Here is a 25,175-nt window from a genome sequence, read left to right on the forward strand (position 1 = left end):
TAGCATATGATTTACTTTGTGAAATCATGCTGAAAGGTTTGATTATTTCGTTATTGATATATGACACTGCTTTACTGTTCTTGACTGGTGAGTATATGCAATTATTGGTAGTTATGGATATTTGAATGTTGTAAATTTTATATCTGCACTCACTCAAATCATTGCATGAAATCTTATCCATGTTCTTTCTCTCACCTAGTTTCTTTAGAAGTAGTTGTGCTCAGAATTTCAGTTCTGACACCCTACTTTGTTGGTTTTTCACAGGAAATGATGAACAGTGAAGTTGAACATGCATCTGGGGATGGATAAGAGTCATACTTGAGCTTGACGGCTTCAGCAGAGGACAAAGTGACTCTATTTTTGCTTCTTTTAGTTCTTTTAATTTCTGAAATTGTTACTTTACTTTCAGTTGAAGAAAACCTTGTCTTTGAAACTTACTTACTCATAATAAAAGAGTTTTAGTTGGTTGTTATGGATGATGATTGCAACTTCGTTTGTGGTGGTTGGGCTATCCAATGGAAAGTGGAACTATAAGGACCCCAGATCTCTGGGAAGGTTTCTGCAACTCTTAGAAAAAAAAATATTCCGCATTTTTAAAGGGTCTGGATTGGGGTCGTTACACATGCTATCAAGCATATAGACTAAAGCTTGTGAATTATTTGATTCAGATTTTTTTGGTGATAGAGATGAAGCAAAATTCATCTCTGGCTATGTGTTTATTTTAGGAGGTGGGGTAGTTGCATGGTCATGTAAAAAGAAAGGGTGTGTGGTACAACATACTCATGAAGTTAAATATATAGCCTCTAACATGGTTGATACAATTGATGTTTTAATAAATTGCTTCTTAAATAATTTGAAATTGAAGATTCTAATATATCTAGTTCAAATTTATTGTGATAATAAAGTTGTCATACATTTAAATAACTTTAGAAGTGAATATATTGAGATCATATATCAATATGTGCATGACATGGTTATGAAAAATAAAATTGTAGTGGATTGTGTTCTATCATGTAACATGGTAGCCGATCCTTTGACAAAGATAGACAGGAAGGATGTTTCTTCTAGACATGTTAGTCAAATGAGACTTAAGTATGTTTACTTTATATATCACTCATTTGAATATAAGTTCAAGATGAGGGTTGTATAAAGTTCACAATAATTGTTTGAATACAATACAACTCAAGAAAATATACCAATGCAAAGCCGAAAAGTGGTACTAAACTTGGTAGCACAAATTGCCCCTTATGACCAAGTGAGAAATGTTGAAAATTTGTAATCATAAGGTAACCGTTGGGAAGAGCCACCTTCAATGGTTACATGTCTCCCAAGCTTTTGGGGCTATGTAAGAAGTTTAACACGTAACATAAAATAAAATTAAACATAAAATAATAATATATGTTAACATATAGTTACACACTCACTTTGAATCCAAGGAATGCAACATTTGAGTTGAAGAGACACTTGTTCATTGGACATGTCCCAATCTAATCCTCTTTCAAGTGTTGCAAAAAGACCTTCAAGGCTACCAATGGGGGGAGGGGGGGGGGCTCCGCTTGTTTGATAGGAGCAACTTGTGCATGTTACCTTGTGTTGGGACGTTACAGGTTCAAAACCCAATGGTATAATTGTATAACCGGTAGAGGTCTTCCTAATCTCAGCTTGCCTTTCAAAAAAAAAAAAGACCAAGACCATGTTAGAATACATGAAAAAAAATCTGAGATCTAAGAATCCCAACATATCAAGTGTGAAAGGCACGAGGTTGTAAACCAAAAATTTGTCTATGGCGATTTATTGTGTAACAACGTACACCCTTCGATTCGGGTTCACCCATTTTTGCATCGGTATACTTCTTACGTCTGGGGAGACCTTAGAAGTACTCAAGAACTGTGTTCATGAAAACTGAGATTTGGTGATGTGATTGATTCAAATGGGTGGTTGGAGTGGGATGGCACATTTGGTATGGACACTTTGTATTATGATGGGTATATGAACTTTGGAGCAGGGGCAAACACATTTAAGTGTGTGAAGTGGAAGGGTCTGCACTTGATTGTGGATTATAGAGAAGTGGGTGTGTTTAGTGTTAGAAGGTTCCTTGGGGGTGAGTCATGGATTTCTGCTAAGGGGTCCCTTTCCTTCCTAGGATTTAAATTGGAAATTTAAGTTACCCCTACTCTTATGCTTTGTAAATAAATAACCTATTGATGCTTTGTAATTAAGGCTTAGTTTGGAGCCTTGAAACCTGAGGTGTGTTGGGGTTTCATTTGGGAGCGATGGTGTTGCCAAAACAGTGCTTTGGGGAATGGAGTTGGTGGTAGCCCCAACTAGATATTTTAACAAAACACAATTTTTTTGTGCCTTGGAATCACCACCGGCCATCACTGCCATTCATTGTGCAAGCAGTGGGCCCCACCGTAAGTGATAATGTCATCATTTCACATCTGATGGGGGTGATTGCAATGATGGGCGGGGGTGATTTCAAGACACAAAAGTTCTTGTTTTGTCAAATCACGTGATATGTCCTCGCTCCCAACACCACGTTTCAACTCCATTCACAAGGGGATGTTTTAGGCAAGTCCATCCTCAATGCATTTTAGCAAAACCATAAATTGGCAACACATGGAGATGATAGTGTTTCCATCTCAATGAAAGGCTCATCAGAGCCTAAATAACCAATCTCTCTCTCTCTCTCTCTTTGTAATAAGAATGCTATTGGAAAACTTTTTTCTAAGCATGCCTTAGCTCGATCTATGTATATGGATCAAAGCACGTTGTTTCTCATTGTGTATAGCATAGAGATATTTGAAGTTTTACATTTGTTGCTCTTGCATAGAGTAGGGTAGATTGTCCCCTTTTCTTTTGATTTACTGATTAATTTAGATATGTTTTTTCCTTGTTAATCTTTGTTTTGTTTTGGCCTTTTTTTATTTGCAACGTTCATATGTGACTTTTCTTTTTTTTGGCTAGGCCAAGGGACAACCTCAATCACCTATTGCACATTGGCAAGCCTCTTATTGTAAGACCTTTGTGGTCTTTTCTTGTCCACCTACACTCAACTTTGGCCTTGAGATAAAGGATGCCACCAATTTGAGTATATTGACAAGTTTTTTTTAAAGGTGTATATTCACAAGTTGTCTCTTAACTAAATTTGGTTCTCTCGCAGATTAATACATCAAAAACTTATTGTTTGCCATTCATATTGCATATTGGCTATATATATCATATATATTGTTAAGTTATCAGCAAACAACTTGATATTAAACATACAAAGAAAAAATCAAATTCAAACACTAAATCAGTGTATTAGCAATTATATACAATTATTATTAAAAAAACAAATACATGACATAAAATTGAATGCACACTGTGGGTTTGGATATTTCAAACATACAAAGTATATATGAAGATGATCAAGTATGTGGATTGGGGAATCATACACTTTTATCTTTCTAAATTGAACTCCTTAAAAATCTCTAGTTTTGCTTCTCCACATTATTTGAAAGGTTAATTTTTCAAAAGAATAAAAAATACAGGTAAAAAAACATGATTTTTCCTCATGTATTGTGACACATCGTGGTACCTATTTTTTGGCCTATTTTCTTAGAATTTTCTAGGATTTGGATTGAGTAGTGATAATATGGTGTTGTATAGGTTATATATAGCCAATGCTTGCACCATTTTGTTAACTACAACTGGTTGAAAATCAGACCCTATTAATATGACATATGATATGATTCAATCATATTCTAACATAAGCCAAACAGACCAAATGGTTCCTATCTAGGAGGTGGGGACCCAAGAGAGCACGCGGCATTTCACGTTCAATTTATGACAAAATTTTATCATATGCCATATGGTATATTCTTTCCTCGAGAAAAGAGTTGATGGGTTTTTCTTTTCTTTTCAAACGTTCCTTGGCGTTAAGCTATTCTCAGGAAATGGAGTGGGGGGATCAGGTGCAATCACATTGCACATATTGAGTATGTCATTGCACTTGACTGCCTTCTATCTCTGGGGTACAACCTATCTGGCAAGGGACCCAACAAAAAGTGAAAGGCATATCAGCTGCAGTTGTGACGTCTTAAAATTTAAAACCTGAAAATTTTACCAATTTTTTTTAAAATCTTTTTGAATAATGATAGCAAAAAATGATTTAATGTTGTGTTTGAGTTTCGACAATTCTAAGCGGGTCAGTGGGGTGAATAACACTAAACATTATTAGAGTAAAATCAAAATATTATTTATATCATCTTTGCCAAAATGTACTCAAAACACAAAACATTATGAACAAAAAATCTCAAGTTAGGCCCTAGATCCTCTGAAGAGTGTTAGTTCTGGACACTGCACCTACCTCAACAAAACCCCATTAAAATGCTAAACTTTTGACAGGTAAGTCTATACCAATTTCAAATAATTCAGAATATTAAAACATATTCAAGTACCAAAATATAATTTAGAGGTTGTAGTTCTTTCACATCTAGGACTAGAGCATATCCATAGAAAAGTATAACAGAATACAAAACATAACTATTTGAGTTTATTAGGGCATATTTTCATCTCAAACTGTGATTCAAATGATTTTTGTTTCGATAATTAACCATCCACCCTGATACGTGGGGGAAGACAGTTACAGACAGTCGAAGCATTTCGAAGGTGCATTATTCTCAGATATTTTAAACTTGGGTGCTTGACTGTAACAGAACCAAAGTAGGTGGTCTGTGACTGGAAGAAATCATCGCTAAGGCAGAACAAAAAAATATGATGCATCCTGAACTAACTGTAGTAGTTAGAGATCTATCATCTAGAATACGTGGATAACCCCTGCCTCCAAGACCTACGAATGAGTGGAGACCACTGAGACACCTTGCTTCAAAAAATCAAAACAGAATCACTCGAGATTGTACCATCTACCTTCTTCAAGGTATCAGATAAAAATGGGTATGAAGTATTATTTTTATTACAAGAATCATTATTTTATGTGGCTTACACCTCAGCTTAGTCTAGCTAAGTGTGAGGGCTCGAGCGCCAAAGATGCAGGTGCAGTGGAGGTCCAAATTAACCAGCTCAGGTCTAGATGGTAGCAAGGCCAAGCTTGATGCGGCAAAGGGTGAGGTGCAGAAGGGCTTGGGGTGAGCTGGGAGAGGGTGCAGCTGAGGACGAGCTCGGTAGGCCCCAAACCGGGTGGAGTTAGGGTGTGCGCTAACACCAGCAGTGGTCGGCTTGGTGCAGTGAGGAAGCTGGGCACAAGAAGGGAGGTTATTCTGTTGGGAGGCTCAGGTTCACCAGCAAACGGTGGCAAGGTGGCTTCATGTGTAGCAGAGGTAGAGAGGTGCACAACAAGGGAAGGTCAGACCAAAGAGCTGGGCACAAGGTGGGGGTGCTCAGCATGTCCCAAACCAATGGAGGGAGGTCATCACTGAGTTAGGGAGAAGCTCTGAGGAGCTGGGAGATGATGGAGATGGAAGGATTGCTGGGTGAAAGGAGGTAGTGGCTTGGCTACACCATCATGGGAAGAAGTTGAAGAAGACGAGACAGAGAAAAAGAGCTCTTAGCGAGAAGGAAAGGGAGGATGTGAATGAATGAAATAAGGAGGTGGGGGACCCTTTATATAGGAGAGAAGGGCAGGCGAAGCATTGCCAAATGGAAATGCTCCCTTTTACAAGTTTTAAAAAGGCTTAAAAATTTTCAAAAAACATGGGGAGTAAAATCGGGTGCGATGGGGGTGTTGGGAAATGGATTTGGATCTGGTACGGATCCAAATTCAGTCCACCATATCCAGATAGTTAGTTTTTTTTTTTTGTGAAGTTAGTTATTTAGTTTATAAGACCAAACCAAAAACTAGTTAGAAAACCAACCTGTTTAAAATTTTTTATTTTTAAATAAATCAAGGAACAATAAATATATTTATTATAATCTTATTTACCTTTTTTATTTAAGAAATACCTCTCGGGTATTTCACAGTTTTCGATTATGCCTTTTTTTTGGGTAAAAAATTATCAATATGCTCTTGAACCTGTTAAACATGTTTGAGGCTTGTACGAACTCATATTTCGACGAAATTACTTTCATTCTTTTCAAAATTTCAATGCGGTGGCAACCGTGCATTCAAAAATCATAACATATGTCATAAAAAATAATCATCACTTTAGATTTTACAATTGATCAAAATTACCAAAAAATTTATCTGGTATTACAGGCACACTAAAATGTGCAATGTGATTGCACCTGATCTGCAGTAAAAAAAATGGATGGGAGTAGCATTCTACCACATGGCAAGATCATGAGAGCCTTGTGGATAATCAAGATGAAGGGTATGAAATACAAGTTCTCATATGCCGTATGGCCTAACCCGGCTAAGCCTGATGCATGGTTGGAGGCCTTCGGTCTAGTTTTCTTGAATGCTAGGTCTCACACTCATCGCTGGTCTCCAATTCCCCTGGCCAATGGCAACTCCTTGCAATACTTGCAATTAAAGGTGTCAAAGGGTCAGGTTTACCCAAACTCAACCCCGACCAAACCATATAGGGTCCGGGTATGGTAATAAATAAGAAGACCAGATTAAGACCCAGGTCTGGACCCAAAGATCTGATTAATAAATTATCTGGGTATAGTTTGTGAAATTTTATACCACACCCGGGCCTGACCAGAGTTCTGATTAAGACCTGCATTTTTTCAATGAAAAATTGATAAAAAATACATTTTTACCGAGTATGGTCTGGGTCTAGTTCATGTAGTTCTTATCGGGTCAGGGTATGGTTTATCTTATAGTGAACCCGATTAGACCCACGTCTGGACACAATACCAAACCCAAAATTCAGGTCCAAGTCTGGTTTCACCTGTGTCCTAACCAAGATCCGTTGACACCCCCTGCTTGCAATTCCACACCCCTGTCTGGGCAGAGTAGTTGTGAGGGTGCCCAGATTAATGTACGATTCCATATCTTGCTGGAGTCTAGACTTAGCCCAGTCAACCAGTAATTCTTGGTCAAACCAATCTGGGTCCGGCTCGTCCTTTACCCATGAAAGCTGCACGTTTTCAAACCCTACTCTTGAGACTCAATAAATTGGAAGGGCTGGTGCTCGTGGCAAGGGAAACCATCGCGTGGCGTAGGTTCTGTACTTGTGCGCGGCAAAGGGAACCTGGAAGGACTCCCTTCTCTCTGCTTTCCCTTCCGCTAAACAGTAAGCATCATCATCATCTCTCTCTCTCTCTCTCTCTCTCTCTCTCTCTCTCTCTCTCTCTCTCTCTCTCCCTCTGCGTGCCGTAAACCCAAATCATGATTTTCATTGGATGGAAATCTTGATCACTGCGCATGTCATCGCAGTCAATAGTTCGCACCCAAACGCCACCAATTTCTGCAATCTCGTTTGCACGATTCATAGTTTTTCTTCCATCGGTTATATGTTGAGTCTTGAATTGAAACGCATCCTGTTAGGAGCTCTGGTTAGCCTCACTGGGTTAAGTGTTTGTATGTCGTAACGCAAACGATTTGTGAATCTTTGATTGATTGAAAGCAAAGATTAGGGCGAATTGAAATTCGTTCGATTTCGATTCGTTTCGGCTTGCTTTTCGCCGTCGGTTATTGCTAAGTAAGCGCTCCATTACCTGTATGAAACTGAAAAAAGAAACCAGTATCGACGAAAGATCTCTTTGACGGACCAACTGTAGATTGGTGACCGAGTTTGGTGTTCAAATTATTTATCTTGAAGAGACACTCACTGCATGTTTTACATTACAACTGGAGCAAATGAGAGCCTTTTTTTATTGGATGGGAGAAGCTTCCAAAATCACCTTTTACTTCTTCCTTTACTTATTCACTGTTTCTAGGTGGTAGGCAATCAAAATGTTGACCTTATAGGCATGTTTGGACATTGGATACTGTATAACTATCTCAATTTGCAATAAAGATACATATTCTGCCTGAATCTTTTGAATCGATCCCAAGTCCTCTGCTATGTCACACAGATTACGGCTACAGATACGGTGACAGCCATTTTTATGAAAATTTTAATATGACTAGTATATAGGGGACACGATACGGGGGCCAAAATGAAGTATCAGTGTGATATAGGTCCTCTGTCATAGTTGGCAACTTGTGAGCTATGTGGGCAAGCTCTCAAATGAAAGCAGAGAATATATATATATATATATATATATATATATATATATATATATATATATAAGAGAGAGAGAGAGAGAGAGAGAGAGAGAGAGAGAGAGAGAGAGAGAGAGAGAGTTTTGTTCTCTTGCTTCTTGCTTCTTGCTGTGGTTTTAAAGTTAAGTGTTGATTAATGTTTTGACTGACGGTTTCAAGTCTTGATCTAGGTCACTGTGAAATAACATTTCTCCGTGGCACAGTTCAACTAATTGCTTTTGCTATTTCTTCCTTTCTTCTTTTTCCATGACAAGAGGAGTACAATAGGGTGGCATGGATCAAGGCAAAACTATGGGAGCAGAATCAAGTTTATCTTGTGTTAAGTGCGGCCATCCTGCACGTCTTCAGTATGTTCTTCTTATCTACTGTTATCTTTTATTGCAAAATTTAAATGTTAAGATTAGCCTTTCAACTAATTCATATGTTAGCCTTTGCTTTGTGAAATGGTTCTTGTATAATCAAATTGGAAATGATGTGATGGTCGTATTGCCACATGTTCACTAGTGTAAGATGTCCATGATGCGTAACTTGTTCTGTATAATGTTATGCTTATCAACTTTTTTCACAAAACCTTTTTCTTTTTTTTTCATTCCTTTGAAATTGTGGGTTTTAAAATTAAATTGTTGTCTGTATTGGCTTTGAAATGCATGACCATGGTGTGCACATGCAGGTATCGTTAGCTGGTCTTAGTTTCATAAATGACATAAATAAGGTTGAATGTTTTCAGTTATTGCTTCAAGTCAAATTGCTCCACGGTTAACTATCACGAGTAATTCAAATTATATTGTTGGGTAAAAATTAAATGTCTGGGTATTTTGATGGATTATTAATTACAATCATGCTAAGATTCTTTAGCTGCCATCAAGTTGAGAATGGGATTGACTTACATGTATTAAAATTTTAAAATTACATACCCTGCCAACTCAATAGTAATATTTATTGTTATTAAAGTGTGAAGACAAACTTTCAGCTGCAGGAGGGTCTAGGGAGATGATGCAATATTGAAATGAGACATACAGGTTATCTGATGAATGCCATATTCACCATTAAGAATGGATGATTATTGAACACTTGGCAGCTAGAAGCATCTAGCAACTGCCTTGACGAGTGTCCATAGTGGAAATTTCCATTCAATCACAATGAAAAAATTACACATGATTCTGAACGTGAATGATTAGGTGATTATCTTAAGAATAGAAGATGCTTTTGCATTGTTTTATCTTATCGGTGTCAGCTGCAGAACCTTGTTACAAATTTGATGCATCATGATAGTGTTGTTTTAAATATAGGCCTTGCTACGACTTATCATTGCTTGAGAACATGAAAGAGAAAACCATGTTTCAATAAGAGACATGCCAATGTATTTCTTGCTTCAGATAAATGAATTGGTCACATCTTTCTCCTACTGATGTAATCATTTGTACTCATATTTGGACTTGTAAGAATTGTGATCTATTATTACATTTTGATGAAGGTGTTTTTCAGTGTTTGTTGAAGTTAATTTGGTTACCTTTTCATTGCCAAATATGTATGAACATATTCCACCATATGTCCACTACACACCATATGTTCTACATTTATTTTTTATTCTTCATGATTTTTGTTTATCGTGAAGTTGTTTCTGTTCTTTTTAGGTGTCCTAAATGTGTGGAATTAAAACTGCCTCAGGAAGGTGCTGCTTTCTGGTTAGTAACCATTATCTTTATCGTGGATCTTTATCTTCAATTTTTTCCTTTTTCAAGATCATTACTTTCACCTGTTTATGTATTTTGTAAATGGTAGGACACTAGGTGTTTTAAGTTCATGCAATGTTAAATACTTAGACATAAAAGCATACAAATTTATTGCAACAGTCATTTGGTAATTATGATAGTTATGCGAAAAAGAACTGTCTTTGTGCTTTGTGTTTGTGTTCAAGTACTTGTTGATTATCTTGGGCCGGTGCTTTTATTTTTTTGTGGGACTTCCAATTAGACTATCCTGAATTGCACATCGTTAGAAATACAAAGTGTTATTAAGAGTGTCCTAGGTATTGTTTAGAGTGCACTCATGTCATATTGTTTAATTTGTGGCTTTAAACTGTAGGTATTTCACCCATTCAAACAGATGGGCTCATTGGTTTCTCTATTTGCCATGAGAGAGACACAAAAAATAATGTTAAATTATTTCAGTGATAATTACCATCTTAATAATGTTAAACTATCCCAATGATAATTCAAACGGATGGGTGAACCAGTTTTAATAATTAACAAGTTTAATAAATAAGTTTCTAAGTATCTCCTATTGATCATCTATATGGATCTATTGCATAAAACCTATGTCACATGGGTGCGGGTGCGGGTGCGGGGATGCGACACTTCCAAAAAACCCGGGTGCGGGGGTGCGGCATGGGCAACAATGTAAAAAAAAATTATATATATATATAATTTTGAAGTTTTAACAGTTTAACATTTAACAATTAACATTGTCATAATATGATTCATCATGCATGCAGTATATCAACCTAAATATCAAATTATCAATCAAATAAGTAAAGCAATTACATAAATCGACCTAAATATCAATCAAATACTTAAAGTATAAAAGAACTAAATTACGTACTAAAGTATATCCTGATGAAGTAATGAATGTTAATAATTTTCTTCTTCATCATCAAATGCATCATTAGAAGGAATACTGGGCTCAGCTAAATCCATGTTTGTTATGTTGAAATCATGTTCTCCCTCGAAGTCACACTCTTCTGGGTTTACATCCCAAAATTTGGATGTTCCTTGTCTGCGTTATAAACCCAATTTGAAAATGATAAATACAATACAAGTATATTTAAATGAAAACTAAGAAATAATCAAATAACTAAGAGAGCAAATTAGTACCTGTATTCATCATTGCTTCGCGAAAGTAATCGAAGATTTGAATGAACATATACTAAATCCTCTGCACGCTTGCTGATGAGTTTGTTTCTCTTTATGTTGTAGATTTGAGAATATGTGCTCCAATTTCTTTCACAACAAGATGAACTAGCAGGCTGCGATAACAATCTTAATGCAAGACGTTGGAGAATAGGTGTTTCTGATCCAAATGTTGACCACCATGTGATAGGATCTATATTATCTTCTTCTCTCGCGAATACTGCCGGTCCATATAATCTCGAAGATGAAAATTTTTCAAACTCTTGTGTAACTTGATGTAGAAGATATGCTTCTGAAAAAAGTCTTGTCATACACATATTTCTATGTCTTGATAGCTCTGGGTCTAAATTTGGAGGGACACGACCAATACCACCGGCCCGCCACTTATTTGCATAATATTTTGGATTAAGAGAATGTGCATGCAATGCAAAGGAGTGTTGCTCTTATCCCATCTTCTGACTAAAATTGAATGAATATGATTAAAAAAATCTGAATAATCCAATGTAGGATTTTTTTCTTCATGCTTGAAAAGTATAGCTTGTAATTTTTCAATCATATTATCCCACATTTCATAAACTCTGTGAAGCATGGGCTCATTCTTGTCAACTTCTCTTAACATTTCTCAAATAGGTTGCGTAAATTGAAGGAAGTATACCACTCTGTCCCAAAACTCATCATCAAGAATGAATTTTTTAATTTCTTGAGCCTTGATATCTTCATTAGCACGATAGAATGTCCAATTTTCATCAGTCACTATGTTAATCAAAGCATTCTTCACTCTTTTAATCCTCTTCATCATCACAATGATGGACGCAAAACGTGTTTCAGCGACCTTCAACAATTTCAAATTAGAATGCCTATTAAATATAGCATTAGCACGATGGTGGTTAACAACAAAATTCCTAATGCTTTTGACATTTCTTTCTAAATCTTCAATCCATGAACATAAAGCATATGCTTGTGAATTTTCTTCTTCTTTGGGGTTGCAGATGCTCTTTAGGACTAGATTTAAGCTGTGTGCTACACAGAGAGTCCAAAAAATATGAGGGTACTCATTCTCCAAACTCAACGCTGCACTTTTACAAACTGGAGTATTGTCTATAATGATTTATACCACTTTCTGATCACCCACTTCTTTTATCACTTCTATAAACAATCCCTTCAAATACTCTGCATTTTTATATTCCCCAGATACATCAACTGCTTTCAAGAATATTGGGCCACTAAGCGAACAAACAATGAAATTGATTAATGGACGCCTTTGAATATCTGTCTATCCATCACACATAATAGAAACTCCATTTTGCTCCCATGAATATTTTTTAATCTCTAGCAACCTCTCCACATTTGCCCTCTCTTCTGCAAGAAGTGTGGTTCGTATTTTTTCTGAACTTGGAGGCACATAACCACTCAAATTACAATTTGCCAAGGATATTACTAAATCCTTCCAATAAGGATTTCTAGCCGCATTAAATGGGAGTGAACCAGAATAAAAATACCTCTTAACTTTTCTATCCAATTATTTTCTTCCATATGTATTGAATGTTGCTTGTATCGTTCCTCTACCTCCTACATTGACTTATCTTTTTTTTTTTCAGCATCTTCTTGGTGGCTTGCAAATGACACACTGACTGCAGAAGAATCGGCCATTGCCTTTCTCTTCTCATATTCTTCTTGTATTTTCTTCGCATTGCCTCATCAACTTTTCTGCAAGCTGAAATGCCATGTCCTGGTATCTTCAACAAATGAGCCTTCACTCTTCTGTAAGACCCAACAAAATCTCTTTCGCAGAGCTTGCATCGAAATCTCTTGTTTCCACCACCTCCTTCTCCAGTTTTTGCAAGTTTATTTACATGTACCCATAGCGTCCCCACATCATCAATCCCACTGCAACTATCAGCAAAACTAGCAGCAGAACTCACATGTTGGGATGAGGATGACGCGAATCCTTTCTCTTTATCTGTCATTTTTATCTTGAAAATACAAAAAAAAATACATTAAAATTTTCAAATCAATTATACTCGACCCCCTCCCCCTGTCGAAAACACAGGGAGAAGGGGGGGGGGGGGGCTCAGCCCAGAGTTACCAGTCGAGGAAGCGGGAGCGGGAAGCGATACGGGAAGCGGGAGCGGGAAGCGAGGCACTTTAAAAAATTTAGGAAGCGGGGAAGCGTGGGACTACTTAGAAGAAAATTTCGAACCGTCTCGGAAGCGACCTAGGAAGCGAACCGGAAGCGAGGGGAAGCGGAAAAATGGAAAAAATGGGGAAGCGAGGGGGAAGCGTGGGGGAAGCGCGCTTCCCATAAATGGGAAGCGCGTTTCCAAAAAAGGGGGACGCTTCCCCTCACGCTTCGGAAGCGCGACGTTTCGCGCTTCCGAAGCGCGACGTTTCGCGCTTCCGAAGCGCGCTTCCCCTTTTGCCTAGGCGCTTCCGGTAACTCTGGCTCAGCCCCTCCCCTGCCAACCCAACAAGAGAGCGAGAGCGAGGGGGGCTCGGCCCCTCCCCTGCCGAAATAGAGGGAGCAGGGGGGGGGGCTCAGCCCCTACCTTGCTGACCCAACAAGAGAGCGAGAGAGATGGGGGGGGGGGGGGCTCGGCCCCTCCCCTGAAATCAAAGGGAGTAGGGTGGGGGGCTCGGCCCTTCTCCTGCCAAAAACAGGGAGGGGCTCAGCCCCTTCCCTACCGAAAACAGAGGGAGCAGGGGGTGCTCAGCCCCTCCTCTGTCGACCCAACAAGAGAGCGAGAGGGGGGGGCTCGGCCCCTCCCCTGCCGAAAACAGAGGGAGCAGGGGGGGGGGGGGCTCAGCCCCTCCCCTGTCGACCCAAAAAGAGAGCCAGAGGGGGGAGGGGCTCAGCCCCTTCTGTGCCGAAAACAGAGGGAGCAGGGGGGGGGGGGGCTCAGCCCCTCCCCTGCCGACCCAACAAGAGACCGAGAGAGGGGCGGGGGGGGGGGGGGGGGGGGGGCTTGGCCCCTTCCCTGTTGACCCAACAAGAGAGCGAGAAGGGAAGGGGGTGCTCGGCCCCTCCCCTGCCGACCCAAGAAGAGAGTGAGAGAGGGTACATACCTGCGAAAGGAGAGGAGGAGCTGGGGCGTCGATAGGAGACAACTCGAGCTCGGGGGGAGAGTAGAGGAGAGATTAGGGCAAAAAAAAATTTTTGCCCTAATCCTCCTTTTGATCGGGGATTTTTTTTTAACGCCAAAACAGTGGACAAAAATGACCCTGGGTGCGTTGACCGCACCCAGGGTCGTGTTGACTGCACCCGGTGCTGCACCCGCACGCGCACCCGCGTCGCGTCGATGCGGGTTCGACACCTGTTTTGCCGAGTCCCTGTGACTTAGCATAAAACTTATTTTATAATTACTAATTCAAGAGTAACCTTTATATATTGAACACTAGTGAATTTTCTAATTCCATAAATTTCTCATATATCTCGTTTGTTAGTAGGCTAACCTAAAGCATCACATTTCTTTCTCATATTTTGAAATGTGTTCGATTTAGCCAAAGGATTATGTAAGTGTTCACCAGTACTATCTATTGTCTTTTTTCCTTTCTTTTTTGTGTAATTGGGTGCATGTTGTAATGAAATACAAGGTTGTCCATATCATACCTATATCGTACGACACGGGCCCATATCGTATGATACAACCTATATCGTACGATACAGTCCTGACACACTTAAAAAGGGCTGAAGAGTCATTTTTTTGTTTTTGGGTTTTAAAGACCTCTTGAGGGCCGACTCCTTCATTTGTGTAGAGGCCATTAGAGAGGTATCCATGCACCCTAAGACTCATGAGAAAATTTTGGGGGCCGATCCGTGTGTAAGGGAGAGGGCTTTTGCGATTTCATCAAGAGTGCATTTCCACCATTTTTTCACTCAAGAAAGTGGGTTTAAGGTAAAAAACCATATTCTTTTTTTTTTATTGAGCTTTTTTGGGGGGAAGATGACATCATATGATCCAACATGGCAATGGGGCACTCGAATAATGAGTAAAAATCGGTTGAAAATCGAGTGCAACTATTGTCATACTGTTATTTCGGGTAGTATCTCTCAATTGAATCATCATTTAGCTGGAACACATCATAATGTTATCGCGTGCATGTCAAGAAAATTGTTGGATGAGCTTTGAGAGGACGAAGATGAGCTCCCTACTTCTGATCCTACAACACCTAGCGTAGCATCAAAAGTAGATAGTTCTGTAGCAAAGGAAAAAGGTGTGACTTGTGCTAGTAGCAGTGTTGCGATTACAAGAAGAAGATGAGGAGAAAGAAGAGGAGGAGGGAGTTCTTCGAGAGGAGGTAGTGTTAGAAGCTCTATTAGGAGTTTTTTTCCTCTTAGGTTTGTCCCTGGAGGACAACCCGACATTCGTACTGCTATGACTTCTCATATGGTTTTATGATGTCTGCATTCCTTTCAATGCGGCAAATTTATTTTATTTTCAGGCTATGACAGATGTTATAACCAGTATCGTGCATGGATACAAGATGTCTTCATATCATGCTTTAAGAGAAAATATTTTAGATGTTAATGTGAATGAAATGAATGCTTATTGTGATGAGATGAGGCAGTCATGGTGAGAGACTGAGTGTAGCATCATGGCAGATGGGTGGCCAGATAGAAAGTCGAGGACTGTGATAAATTTCTTTGTCTATTGCCCCAAATGAATCATGCTTTTGAAATCAATTGTTTTGTTTGATACGCCTAAAACAATTGATGTATTGTTGATGGTTTTTGACCAGGTTGTGGAAGATGTTCAACCTCAAAACATTATACGGTTCATTACTGATAATGCAACAAATTATAGGGCAGCAGGTAAAGAATTGACAGAAAATTTTGGGTCATTCCTTTAGACTCCGTGTGCTACCCATTGCATAGACCTCATGCTTTAGGATATCAATAACATGGATTGATTCATAGTGCAGTTACTAGATTTGTTATGAATTTTTTGACAGTGCGAAGTCTAGTAAAAAATAGAGTTGTACTAAAAAAAATATTTTCATCAGATGAGTGAAATGCATATCTCAATGCATAAAAAAAAGGCTAGAGAAAATATAGATATTGTATTCAGCAGTGAATTCTGAGATTCATGATGAAGTTGTTGAGAATAACTATACCTTTGGTGAAGGTGTTTCAAGAAGTTGTTGAGAATAACTATACCTTTGGTGAAGGTGTTTCAATTGGTTGACAGTGAAAACAGACCAGTTATAGGTTATCTTTATGAGGTAATGTATAAGGCAAAAAAGGCCATTAGAGATAATTTGAAGGAAAAAAATTTGTACATACTTATATGAAATATCATTGCTCATAGGTGGACTCAGCATCTTCATCAGCATCTTCATGCTACAACATATTATTTAAATCCTTTATTTAGATACTTTCCTACGTTTAAAATGGATAGGGAAGTATACAAGGGACTTTTGGATTGCATCATAAGGTTGAATCCTGATTATAGCATTTAAGATCAAATTCATAAGGAAATGAAAACTTATGATAATGCATTGTATGATATGGGGAGACCTGCAGTAGTGCTAAACCGTGACATGAGTCCATGTGATTTATTTTGTCAATTTTAATTTGTTATTTAGTTATGATGTTTTGTATGATTGTATATTTGTTATTGTCTTATTAATTTCTCATTTTCTTATTTTTTCAGACATGTGGTGAGCCAGTTTTGGAAGTGATGTTTTAAATATGAGAGCTTTTGTCGTTAACATTCTTAGCCAAACATGTAGTGTAAGTAGATGCGAGAGAAACTGGAGTGTCTTTGAGCAAATTCATATCAAAAGAAGAAATAGATTTGAGCACAAAAGGCTCAATGTTCTCGTCTACGTTCGCTACAACTTACAATTGAGGCAGATGTATATAAAATTATAAAGTTTATTTGTCATTTTCATTCAAAACCCAAATAATTTTAATTTTTTCATGTCATCTTTTTAGGCAAATCGAAAAGTTATCAGCAAGGAGGCACACGAGCAATTTGATCCCATCAGTTTGGAATATTTTGATGAATTAGATGCATTGATTGAAGAATAAGCAAGGCTCTTTTGAATGAAGAGGTCATTCAATGGATTAACATAGAAATAATACAAGAGGTAGATGATGAAGATCCCATGTATCTTGGAGATGATGTGGATGTCGAAGGAGGAGAAAAAAAATATAATGATGTTGAAGGCGATTATGATTATTGAGGTTTTATGTAATATGTTTTAAAAAAACTTGGTTATTTAACACTTAATTGTTCATAAACTTGGTTATTTTTTTTTATGTAACATAAAAGTATAAGTCTTGTGTCATATTCTTAAATTCAAGATATTTAATATTTTGCATTGTTCTTGTGAGATATACATGCAATATTATCTATGATTCTATATTAGTTGATGTTTGATGATGTCTTATGCGGCTCGTAGAGACATAAATGCTTCATATATGATTTTTGTTAAATTGTATCTCATATATATCTATATATAGAGAGAGATACATATACATATATAATATATATATATATATGTCTATGTATTTATCTATTTATATATATAAATATATATATTTTTCTTTGTAATACCCTCTGGGGGTAAAACTGTCTTTTCACATGTATCACACATATTCACTTGAATATGCTTTTTCTTTTTCTTTTTCTTTTCTTTTTTCTTTTCTTGTTTTTTTATTGTTTGGAGGGGTCCACCATATAGACGTTGGACCCCTCCAATGGTCATAAATATGACCGTTGGAGGGGCTCCAACGTCTATGGGAGCCCCTCTTTGGGTCCCTTGTAGCTTATAAATAGAGGGTGTTTCCCTATTGTATTTGAATGCTTAGTAGTGCTCTCTCTCTCTCTCAATAAAAGATTACCTTTTTTATGCCTTTGTGCATTTGTGCTCATTTGTGAGTATTTCCTTGTGCCTTTGTTCCTTTAATTCTCTTTGTGAATCTTGTGGATTAATCAAGTCATCTTTGAACTTGATATTCTTGAAGATGTTTTTACATGGTACCATAGCTTGGTTTATGAGAAGCTAGCACGTGTGCTGCCGTCATCACGGTGGTTGCCTCAAAACCGTGCCCACTCTTCATTCTTGTATTTTGGCATGAAAAGCTCTTGCAATACTTCCTGGTTGGCGTACTACAAGAAATAGCTAAAAGTAGATCCATTGTGGTAAGTATTCTAATTGTGAAGTTTCTTTTGTTTCTCATAAAATCTCCTTAATGGCGGAAAAGGATTCACATTTTTTCCTCGAATTCAAACTCAACGGGTCAAACTATCATGTTTGGGCCGGTAATATGGAAGCTCATATCAAGAGAAAAGGGCTTTGGGGCTACATCAAAGGTATGATTTCGGAACCCGAGCAAAAAATTACTATAGTTGAAAAAGGAGAAATAAAAGTCATTGGTGGAGAGGAAAGAGTGAAGGCTTTTGAAGAATATAACAAGAAACATGAAGAATGAGAAATGAAAAACTACAAAATTCTTTCATGGATTTTTTCTACAGTTGAGACTAGGATTAATGGCAATATTTTGAAATTTAAAAAGGCACCTCAAGTTTGGGAATATCTTGAGAGGATGTATACCTCAAGAGATTTATCTCACAAATATTACCTCTAAACAATGGCTTTAACCCTTCAACAAGGCAAAATGACTATTAGAAAATATTTCGCCAAATTATCATCTATTTGGGATGAACTTGCTATTCTTGAACCAAACTGGAGTGGAGAAGCCATTGAGCTACGACACAAATAATTAGAAGAAGATCGATTTTTTAATTTCTTGAATGGGCTTAGACCCAAATTCGAGCAAATAAGATCTTCTCTTTTATTTTCTTTCACTTCTCCACCTCCTTAATATGTTCTTACTAAGCTAAGTGGGGAAGAAACTCGAATATGAATGAGTAAAACCAATCAAAGTGTTCTAGCTATGCCTTCAACCAAAGATGAGAATGAAGGAACCTATGTTGTCTCTAGGTTGGAAAATAATTTGAAAACCTATAAGCCTCCTTATTTCAACAAATTTCAAAATGAAAATCAAGGAGTAAGAGAAGAAGGATGCCAAAATGAAAGATGTAATCAAGGAAGGGAGAATGAAAAAATTATTTGCCATTTTTGTAAAGAACTGGGACACATTAAGCATGTTTATCCAAAGTGGAAGAAGAAGGTGGCTATGTTTACCACGTTTCAACCACACAAGGAGGAGAATTCATCTACTTCCAACAATGGAGCATTATCGTTAAGTTCATGGAGGCACTTCAGCTCCCCTTCAAAGGATCCATTTTCAGTGCCACCATATCATCTTCTTCTCCTCCCGGTAAGATTCCTTGGCAAAAGATTCGAGTGCCTCCTTTCATATGACTCCTAATATTTTTGCACTTTCCGAATACACAAAAAATGTTTTACCTTCTTTTGTTTCAACCGCAAATGATGCTTCTCTTGAGTTGGAAACTTTGAAAAACACATTTTTTTATTCCCAAAGTTAGATTTATACCAAAATTAAATTTAAATTTGCTTTCGGTCTCTCAACTCTCGGACTATGGATGTGATGTTAAGTTCTCATCAAATAAATGTTGGGTACAGGACTTGGGCATCCTAATGTCATCAAGCTTTCCTATTTACATTTTGTTAAAGATCTTTGTAAAAGGGATTTCACAAACAAACCATTTAAACTTGTGCATTCAGATGTACGGGGATCGACACCCGTCATATCTAAAGGAGGATTTGCATATTATGTTATTTTTGTTGATGATTATTCTAGATATTGTTGGATATATTTTCTTAAGCATAAACATGAGGTTTTTGCATCATTTAAGACATCATATGTTGATTAAAAATCAATTTAATGAAAACTTAAAGATTCTTAGGACCAATTCCGGAGGTGAATATCTTTCAAATGAATTTAAAAATTATCTTGAAAACAATGGAATTGTTCATCAAAAATCTTATCCCAAAACATCTCAACAAAATGGTTTAGCCAAACGAAAACATAGGCATATTATTGAAACCACTAGAACTTTGCTTATTTCTTAAAATATTCCTAAAAGATTTTTGGGCCGAGTCGTCTTTGGCATCCGTTTATCTTATAAATCGTCTTCATTCAAAAAATTTAAATAAAATCTCACCTTTTGAAATTCTATATAAAAAAAACCTGACTACAATAGGTTGAGAGTCTTTGGATGCAAATGTTTCGTTCTTACTGATAAAAATGATAAACTCTCACCAAAAGCTATCTCTTGTGCATTTCTTAGATATTTCGAAACTCAAAAGGTTTTAGATGCTATGATATTAAAAATGATAAATTATATGTTTCTAGGAATGTAACCTTTTTAGAAAATATTAGTGGTTTTGAAGAATGTGAACCTCATAGAAATAATGTGGATTACTTTTTTTTGTTTGAGTTGTTATCTAAAAATGATGATTTTCTAGTGACGATGAACTTCTTAGTGATGATGAAAATGTAGAAGAGAATAACAACTCTCCTTATCAATCTCTTGATCAACCTACCGAAGTAAGAACATCTAGTGATCCTATCACCTATACACATAGAGACAAAAACATTTTTAGAAGTGCAATTGAGAAATATAGTGAATCTAGTGGGCCTACCTCTACAAATAATCTAAATCCTCGTAGAATCGAAAGAGCTAGAAGAATTCCTTCTAGATTCATATCCTATGAATCCTTCCCACCTAAATATAAAGCCTGCCTTAGTGCCATCCATTTATATGTGGAACTTAAAATTTTTGAAGAAGCCAAAAAAATTATTGAATGAAGGGAAGCCATGAATAATGAACTTAGAGCTCTTAGAAAGGCTAAAACTTGAGAATTTCAAGATCTACCTAGTGGAAAGAAGACATTAGGATGTAGGTGGGTTTTTAAGGTCAAGACCAAGAGTGATGGGTCTCTTGAAAGGTATAAAGCCCGTCTAGTTGCCAAAGGGTATAGTAAAGAATATAGAATAGATTACGATGAAACTTTTGCCCCCGTTGCGCGTATGGTTACTGTTAGGTGTGTTATTACTATCACCTCAATTAAACAATAGAACATATATCAAATGGATGTCAAAAATGCCTTTTTAAATGGTGACTTAAATAAAGAAGTCTATATGGATGCTTTTCCAGGTATGGATGTTCCTAAAGGTAAAATTCTTCGTCTACAAAAAGCCTTTTATGGTTTCAAACAAGCTCTCAAAGTTTGGTATGATCGATTTAATAACTTAATGATAGAAAATGGATTTCCTTCATGTTTTACTGACATTACCTTGTTTGTCAAGAAATTCAATGCAGGAATCATGATTCTATTATTATATGTTGATGATATGCTAATTACAGATTATGATGCTAAATGGATTAAGAGTATAAAGTTTATACTAAAAGATAGATTTGAAATGTCAGACTTAGGATTTCTGACATACTAAAGGATAAATTTGAAGTCTACTCTCACATGGGTTATTTCTTATCTCAAACTAAACTTGCATTTGAGATTATTGACGGGTCAGGAATTACATATGATAAAGTTTGTGAAACCCCTGAAGTGGTAGGAACAAAGTTAAAAATCGATGATGGGGTTCTCTTAAAAGATCTCACTCCTTACAGGCAACTTGTTGGGTCTTTGATGTATCTTAGTATCACTAAACCTGCTATTTCACATGCCGTTCATGTTGCAAGTCAATTCCAGCATGCTCCTGCACCAGTTCATATGAGTGCAATTTTCCAAATCATTTGATATATAAAAGAATCTTTGAATAAAGGAACATTTCTATCTTCATCTTCTGAGTTAAATTTAATTGTTTGTACTGACTCTGATTGGGGAAGTGATCCAAATAACCATCACTCCACCATTGGTTTTTGCGTGTTTTTAGGTGAATCATTAACTTCTTGGAGATGCAAGAAGCAACAAAGGTGTCCCTGTCATTTAGTGAAGCCGAATACCGAGCCATGACAACTACAACCATGAAGATTGTTTGGATTCGACAGCTATTGAAAGACATGAGCGTTCTTGTTCAAGGGCCCACGAAGTTGTATTGTGATAACAAGAGTGCAATTTATATTTTCAAAAATCATACTTTTCATGAGTGCACGAAGCTTATCGAGATGGACTGCTACTATGTTATTGAAGAAGGTTATAGATCTACCTTATGTAACATCAGAATATCAACTGACTGACTTTTTTACTAAGGCGCTATGTTTTCCTAAATTCAATTTTCTCCTTGGCAAACATTCGGTCATTACATTATAAGTTTGAGGGGTGTGTGTGTGTTAAATTGTATGTCATATATATCTATATATAGAGAGAGATACGTATACATATACATATATAATTTATATATATGTCTATAAATCTATCTATTTATATATATATATATTATTTGTAATATCCTCTAGGGGTAAACCTGTCTTTTCATATGTATCACGCATATTCACTTGAATATGCTTTTTCTTTTTCTTCTTTTGTTTTCTCTTTTCTTGTTTTTTTATTGTTGGACCCCTCCAACGATCATAAATATATGGCTGTATTTTGTGTAATTCATCATTGTTTCATGTGATATGATTTTTTTTTTATAATTTTTGCTATTTTTTTGTTAAAAATTTATGATACATTTATGATACAATACGGTGTAACTATGGGCCCGACCGATACGGGTTACAATACGATACATACAACCTTGATGAAATATGCAATAATACAAAACAAGAGCTTCTAAGGGCTTAAAAGATCACAAACACAAAGTGCACATGCACACGTCCACTATGGGACAATACAAAAGCTAACAATGGCTACAACAAATATAAGAAATATGTTTTATTGATCAAATCTTTAAGCAAAAGCATTAAAACAAATGGGGACCAAAGGTCCATGTTTATAGAGGACAAGAGAAAGAGGAGGGGCTCCCAATAGAGTCGTTGGGAGCCCTCCAACGGTCATATTTATGACTGTTGGAGCCCCAACGACTCTATGGTCATTTTGACCATAGAGCCCCTACACAAAATGTAAAAAGACAAAAAAAATACAAAAAATAAAGTGTAAAAAGCTGTCCCTAGAGGACAACACCTATTACAAATGGAAAAGACCAAAATGCCTCTAATCGGCCTGACCTATTACAAAAAGGTATACATGTTAAAAACAATATGTATATGATAATTATATACATGAATGCATATATATATATATATTAACACGTGTGAAATAAAAATTCAAAATCACAAACATGAACAGTTTAATGGTGATGTTCTTTTTCTGATGCACATTCTTACTAATAGATTTTGTCACTCTTTTGATGGAAATTGGGAAGGATAGGTATCATCTCAGGTCAATGCATTTATTCAAATTTTTTTCTTTAACCATGTGGTTCCTTGATACTAAAGTATCTTGGGATTTCCAGCTCTCAAGATTGTTTCAAGGCATTGTGGAGCGCACATAAGTCAGTACATTTGAATTCAGAAGTGCATACATTTAGTGGAAATCCACAGGAGCAAATCTCTGCAGCACTTAGTAAGGGTTGGTTTTACTGCTTGAAGAAAGGCCAGGCACGAACAGCTAAGCTTCCTCATTTTGATTGGACAGGGTATGTTCTAAGGGGATCATCCTTTAGTTCAATCTATTTTATGTGGAGCCTTCATACTTCTGTGAGTTAATGGTTGGTTCAGATCTTTATTTTTGGGGAGGTGTTTGCCTGCTAACTTGACAGTTATGCTGGATACACATAACATATATAGTGATTGTTTTCTCTTGAACAGAACTTTTTTGAATTGTAGATGTTGACTGCAATTGTGTCAATATTCTGATGCATCTTTGTACAATTCAAATCCTGTTTCTGTATAACATAGAGTTGCTCACATGCCTTAACCTCAAACAGGATGTTAAGGCCATACCCTATTTCTGGTCGGCGATTTGTTCCAGACAGAATCAGTAAACCTGATTGGGCCATTGATGTGAGTTATCTTGAACACTGCAATCAATGTTTTCCACCTCATTTAGATGTGTTTCCTAATATATGCCTGTAGAAAGAACAACATTCTTTGTTGAACTCTGAGATGCATGCTGTGTTATGCTTTTAATCTAAATCTGACATGCAGGGTATTCCAAAAATTGAACCTAGTAGTGACTTGCAAAATATTGTAGAGGTACTTTTAAGTCTTAAATCTTAGTTTTGTTTAGTTGAAGCACTTTTGTTGTTAGGACATTGAAAATTTCCTTCTCATTGTGTTGAATTTACAGATTAAGACCCCTGAACAAATTGAGCGAATGAGAAAAACTTGCCGGGTAAGCATTCATTTGTTCCAAAACTAAAACCAGTTCAAACTGAAATGATTTCATTTATTTTTTTGAAATATTCTTTGTTGCAGCCTGTTTTATTGCTGTTTGTGGAGGCAAAATTACAGTTTGATAATGTACTGATGGCTGTTAGGCATCAGATCCATGTTTGGTAGGCAAAGGCTAGGTGCTTACCTGAAGCATTTTACTCTTCACCCTTGGCAGGTGTGCTTGTGCCTTTCACTGGTGGGCTCCGTAAGGGCTTGGGTGTCGGTGACACCACCTAGAGATTACCCGCTCCGGCGGGGAACTTCGGCATAAAAAAAATTAAAAGAATTCTTTACCCTTGGCAATTGGATAAAGATCCACTAATTCAAAACCAAATTCATTTCAAATTTCAGACCACAAGGGTTTCTAAGTTCTCAATGCTTATTGTTTAAAAATGAATTCACCTTAGTTTCGAAGCCTGCAACTACAGAGAATGTGTCAAAATGCATCTTTAGTATCATCTGCATGAATGTGAGTTATCTTCTTGATGTGATGCCAATTCACCACAAAACTCCCGAGTTTGGAAATTCATATTATCAAGGATGTGAGTTCATTGCATGGCAGTGGAATAATTTAGGTTCTACTTTTGGCTCTTTAACTTATTGAAAAAGGGAAATTAGGAGAAAATAGCGAATGCTTGTGAAATTATGGAATATGTTGTGTGCAGATTTTTATGTTTTCCATGGGGATGATTCTGGGCAAGGTTGTAAGTAGTGTATTGTTACCCGTATCAGTCTGTCCCAAAGTTAGATATGTAGCACATCGTAAAAAATCATAATTTTTTAATAAAAGAATTTCAAAAAGTCCAAAAAAAGAGAAAAATTTAACAAAAATTC

The 25,175-nt window shown here is 36.9% G+C and overlaps 1 protein-coding gene across 3 annotated transcripts in view; it reads left to right on the top strand.

The window, feature by feature from the left end:
- Positions 1-7,050: 7,050 nt before the first annotated feature.
- The window catches only part of LOC149845673 (methionine aminopeptidase 1A-like), a 47,159-nt gene continuing 29,034 nt past the window's right edge, over positions 7,051-25,175 (top strand). For 2 of the 3 annotated variants that reach the window (XM_089995903.1, XM_089995904.1), the window contains exons 1-7: positions 7,051-7,181; positions 8,410-8,502; positions 9,790-9,840; positions 23,420-23,602; positions 23,894-23,969; positions 24,114-24,161; positions 24,256-24,300. In XM_089995903.1, the coding sequence (XP_089852029.1) occupies positions 8,429-8,502; positions 9,790-9,840; positions 23,420-23,602; positions 23,894-23,969; positions 24,114-24,161; positions 24,256-24,300 (477 nt within the window). In that variant the 5' untranslated portion in view covers positions 7,051-7,181; positions 8,410-8,428. The remainder of the gene's footprint in view (positions 7,182-8,409; positions 8,503-9,789; positions 9,841-23,419; positions 23,603-23,893; positions 23,970-24,113; positions 24,162-24,255; positions 24,301-25,175) is intronic. The other variant, XM_089995902.1, reaches the window with a different exon arrangement.

This window comes from Nuphar pumila, chromosome 2 (assembly GCF_984573655.1).
Source record: "Nuphar pumila chromosome 2, dmNupPumi1.hap1.1, whole genome shotgun sequence".
Taxonomy (NCBI): Eukaryota; Viridiplantae; Streptophyta; class Magnoliopsida; order Nymphaeales; family Nymphaeaceae; genus Nuphar; species Nuphar pumila.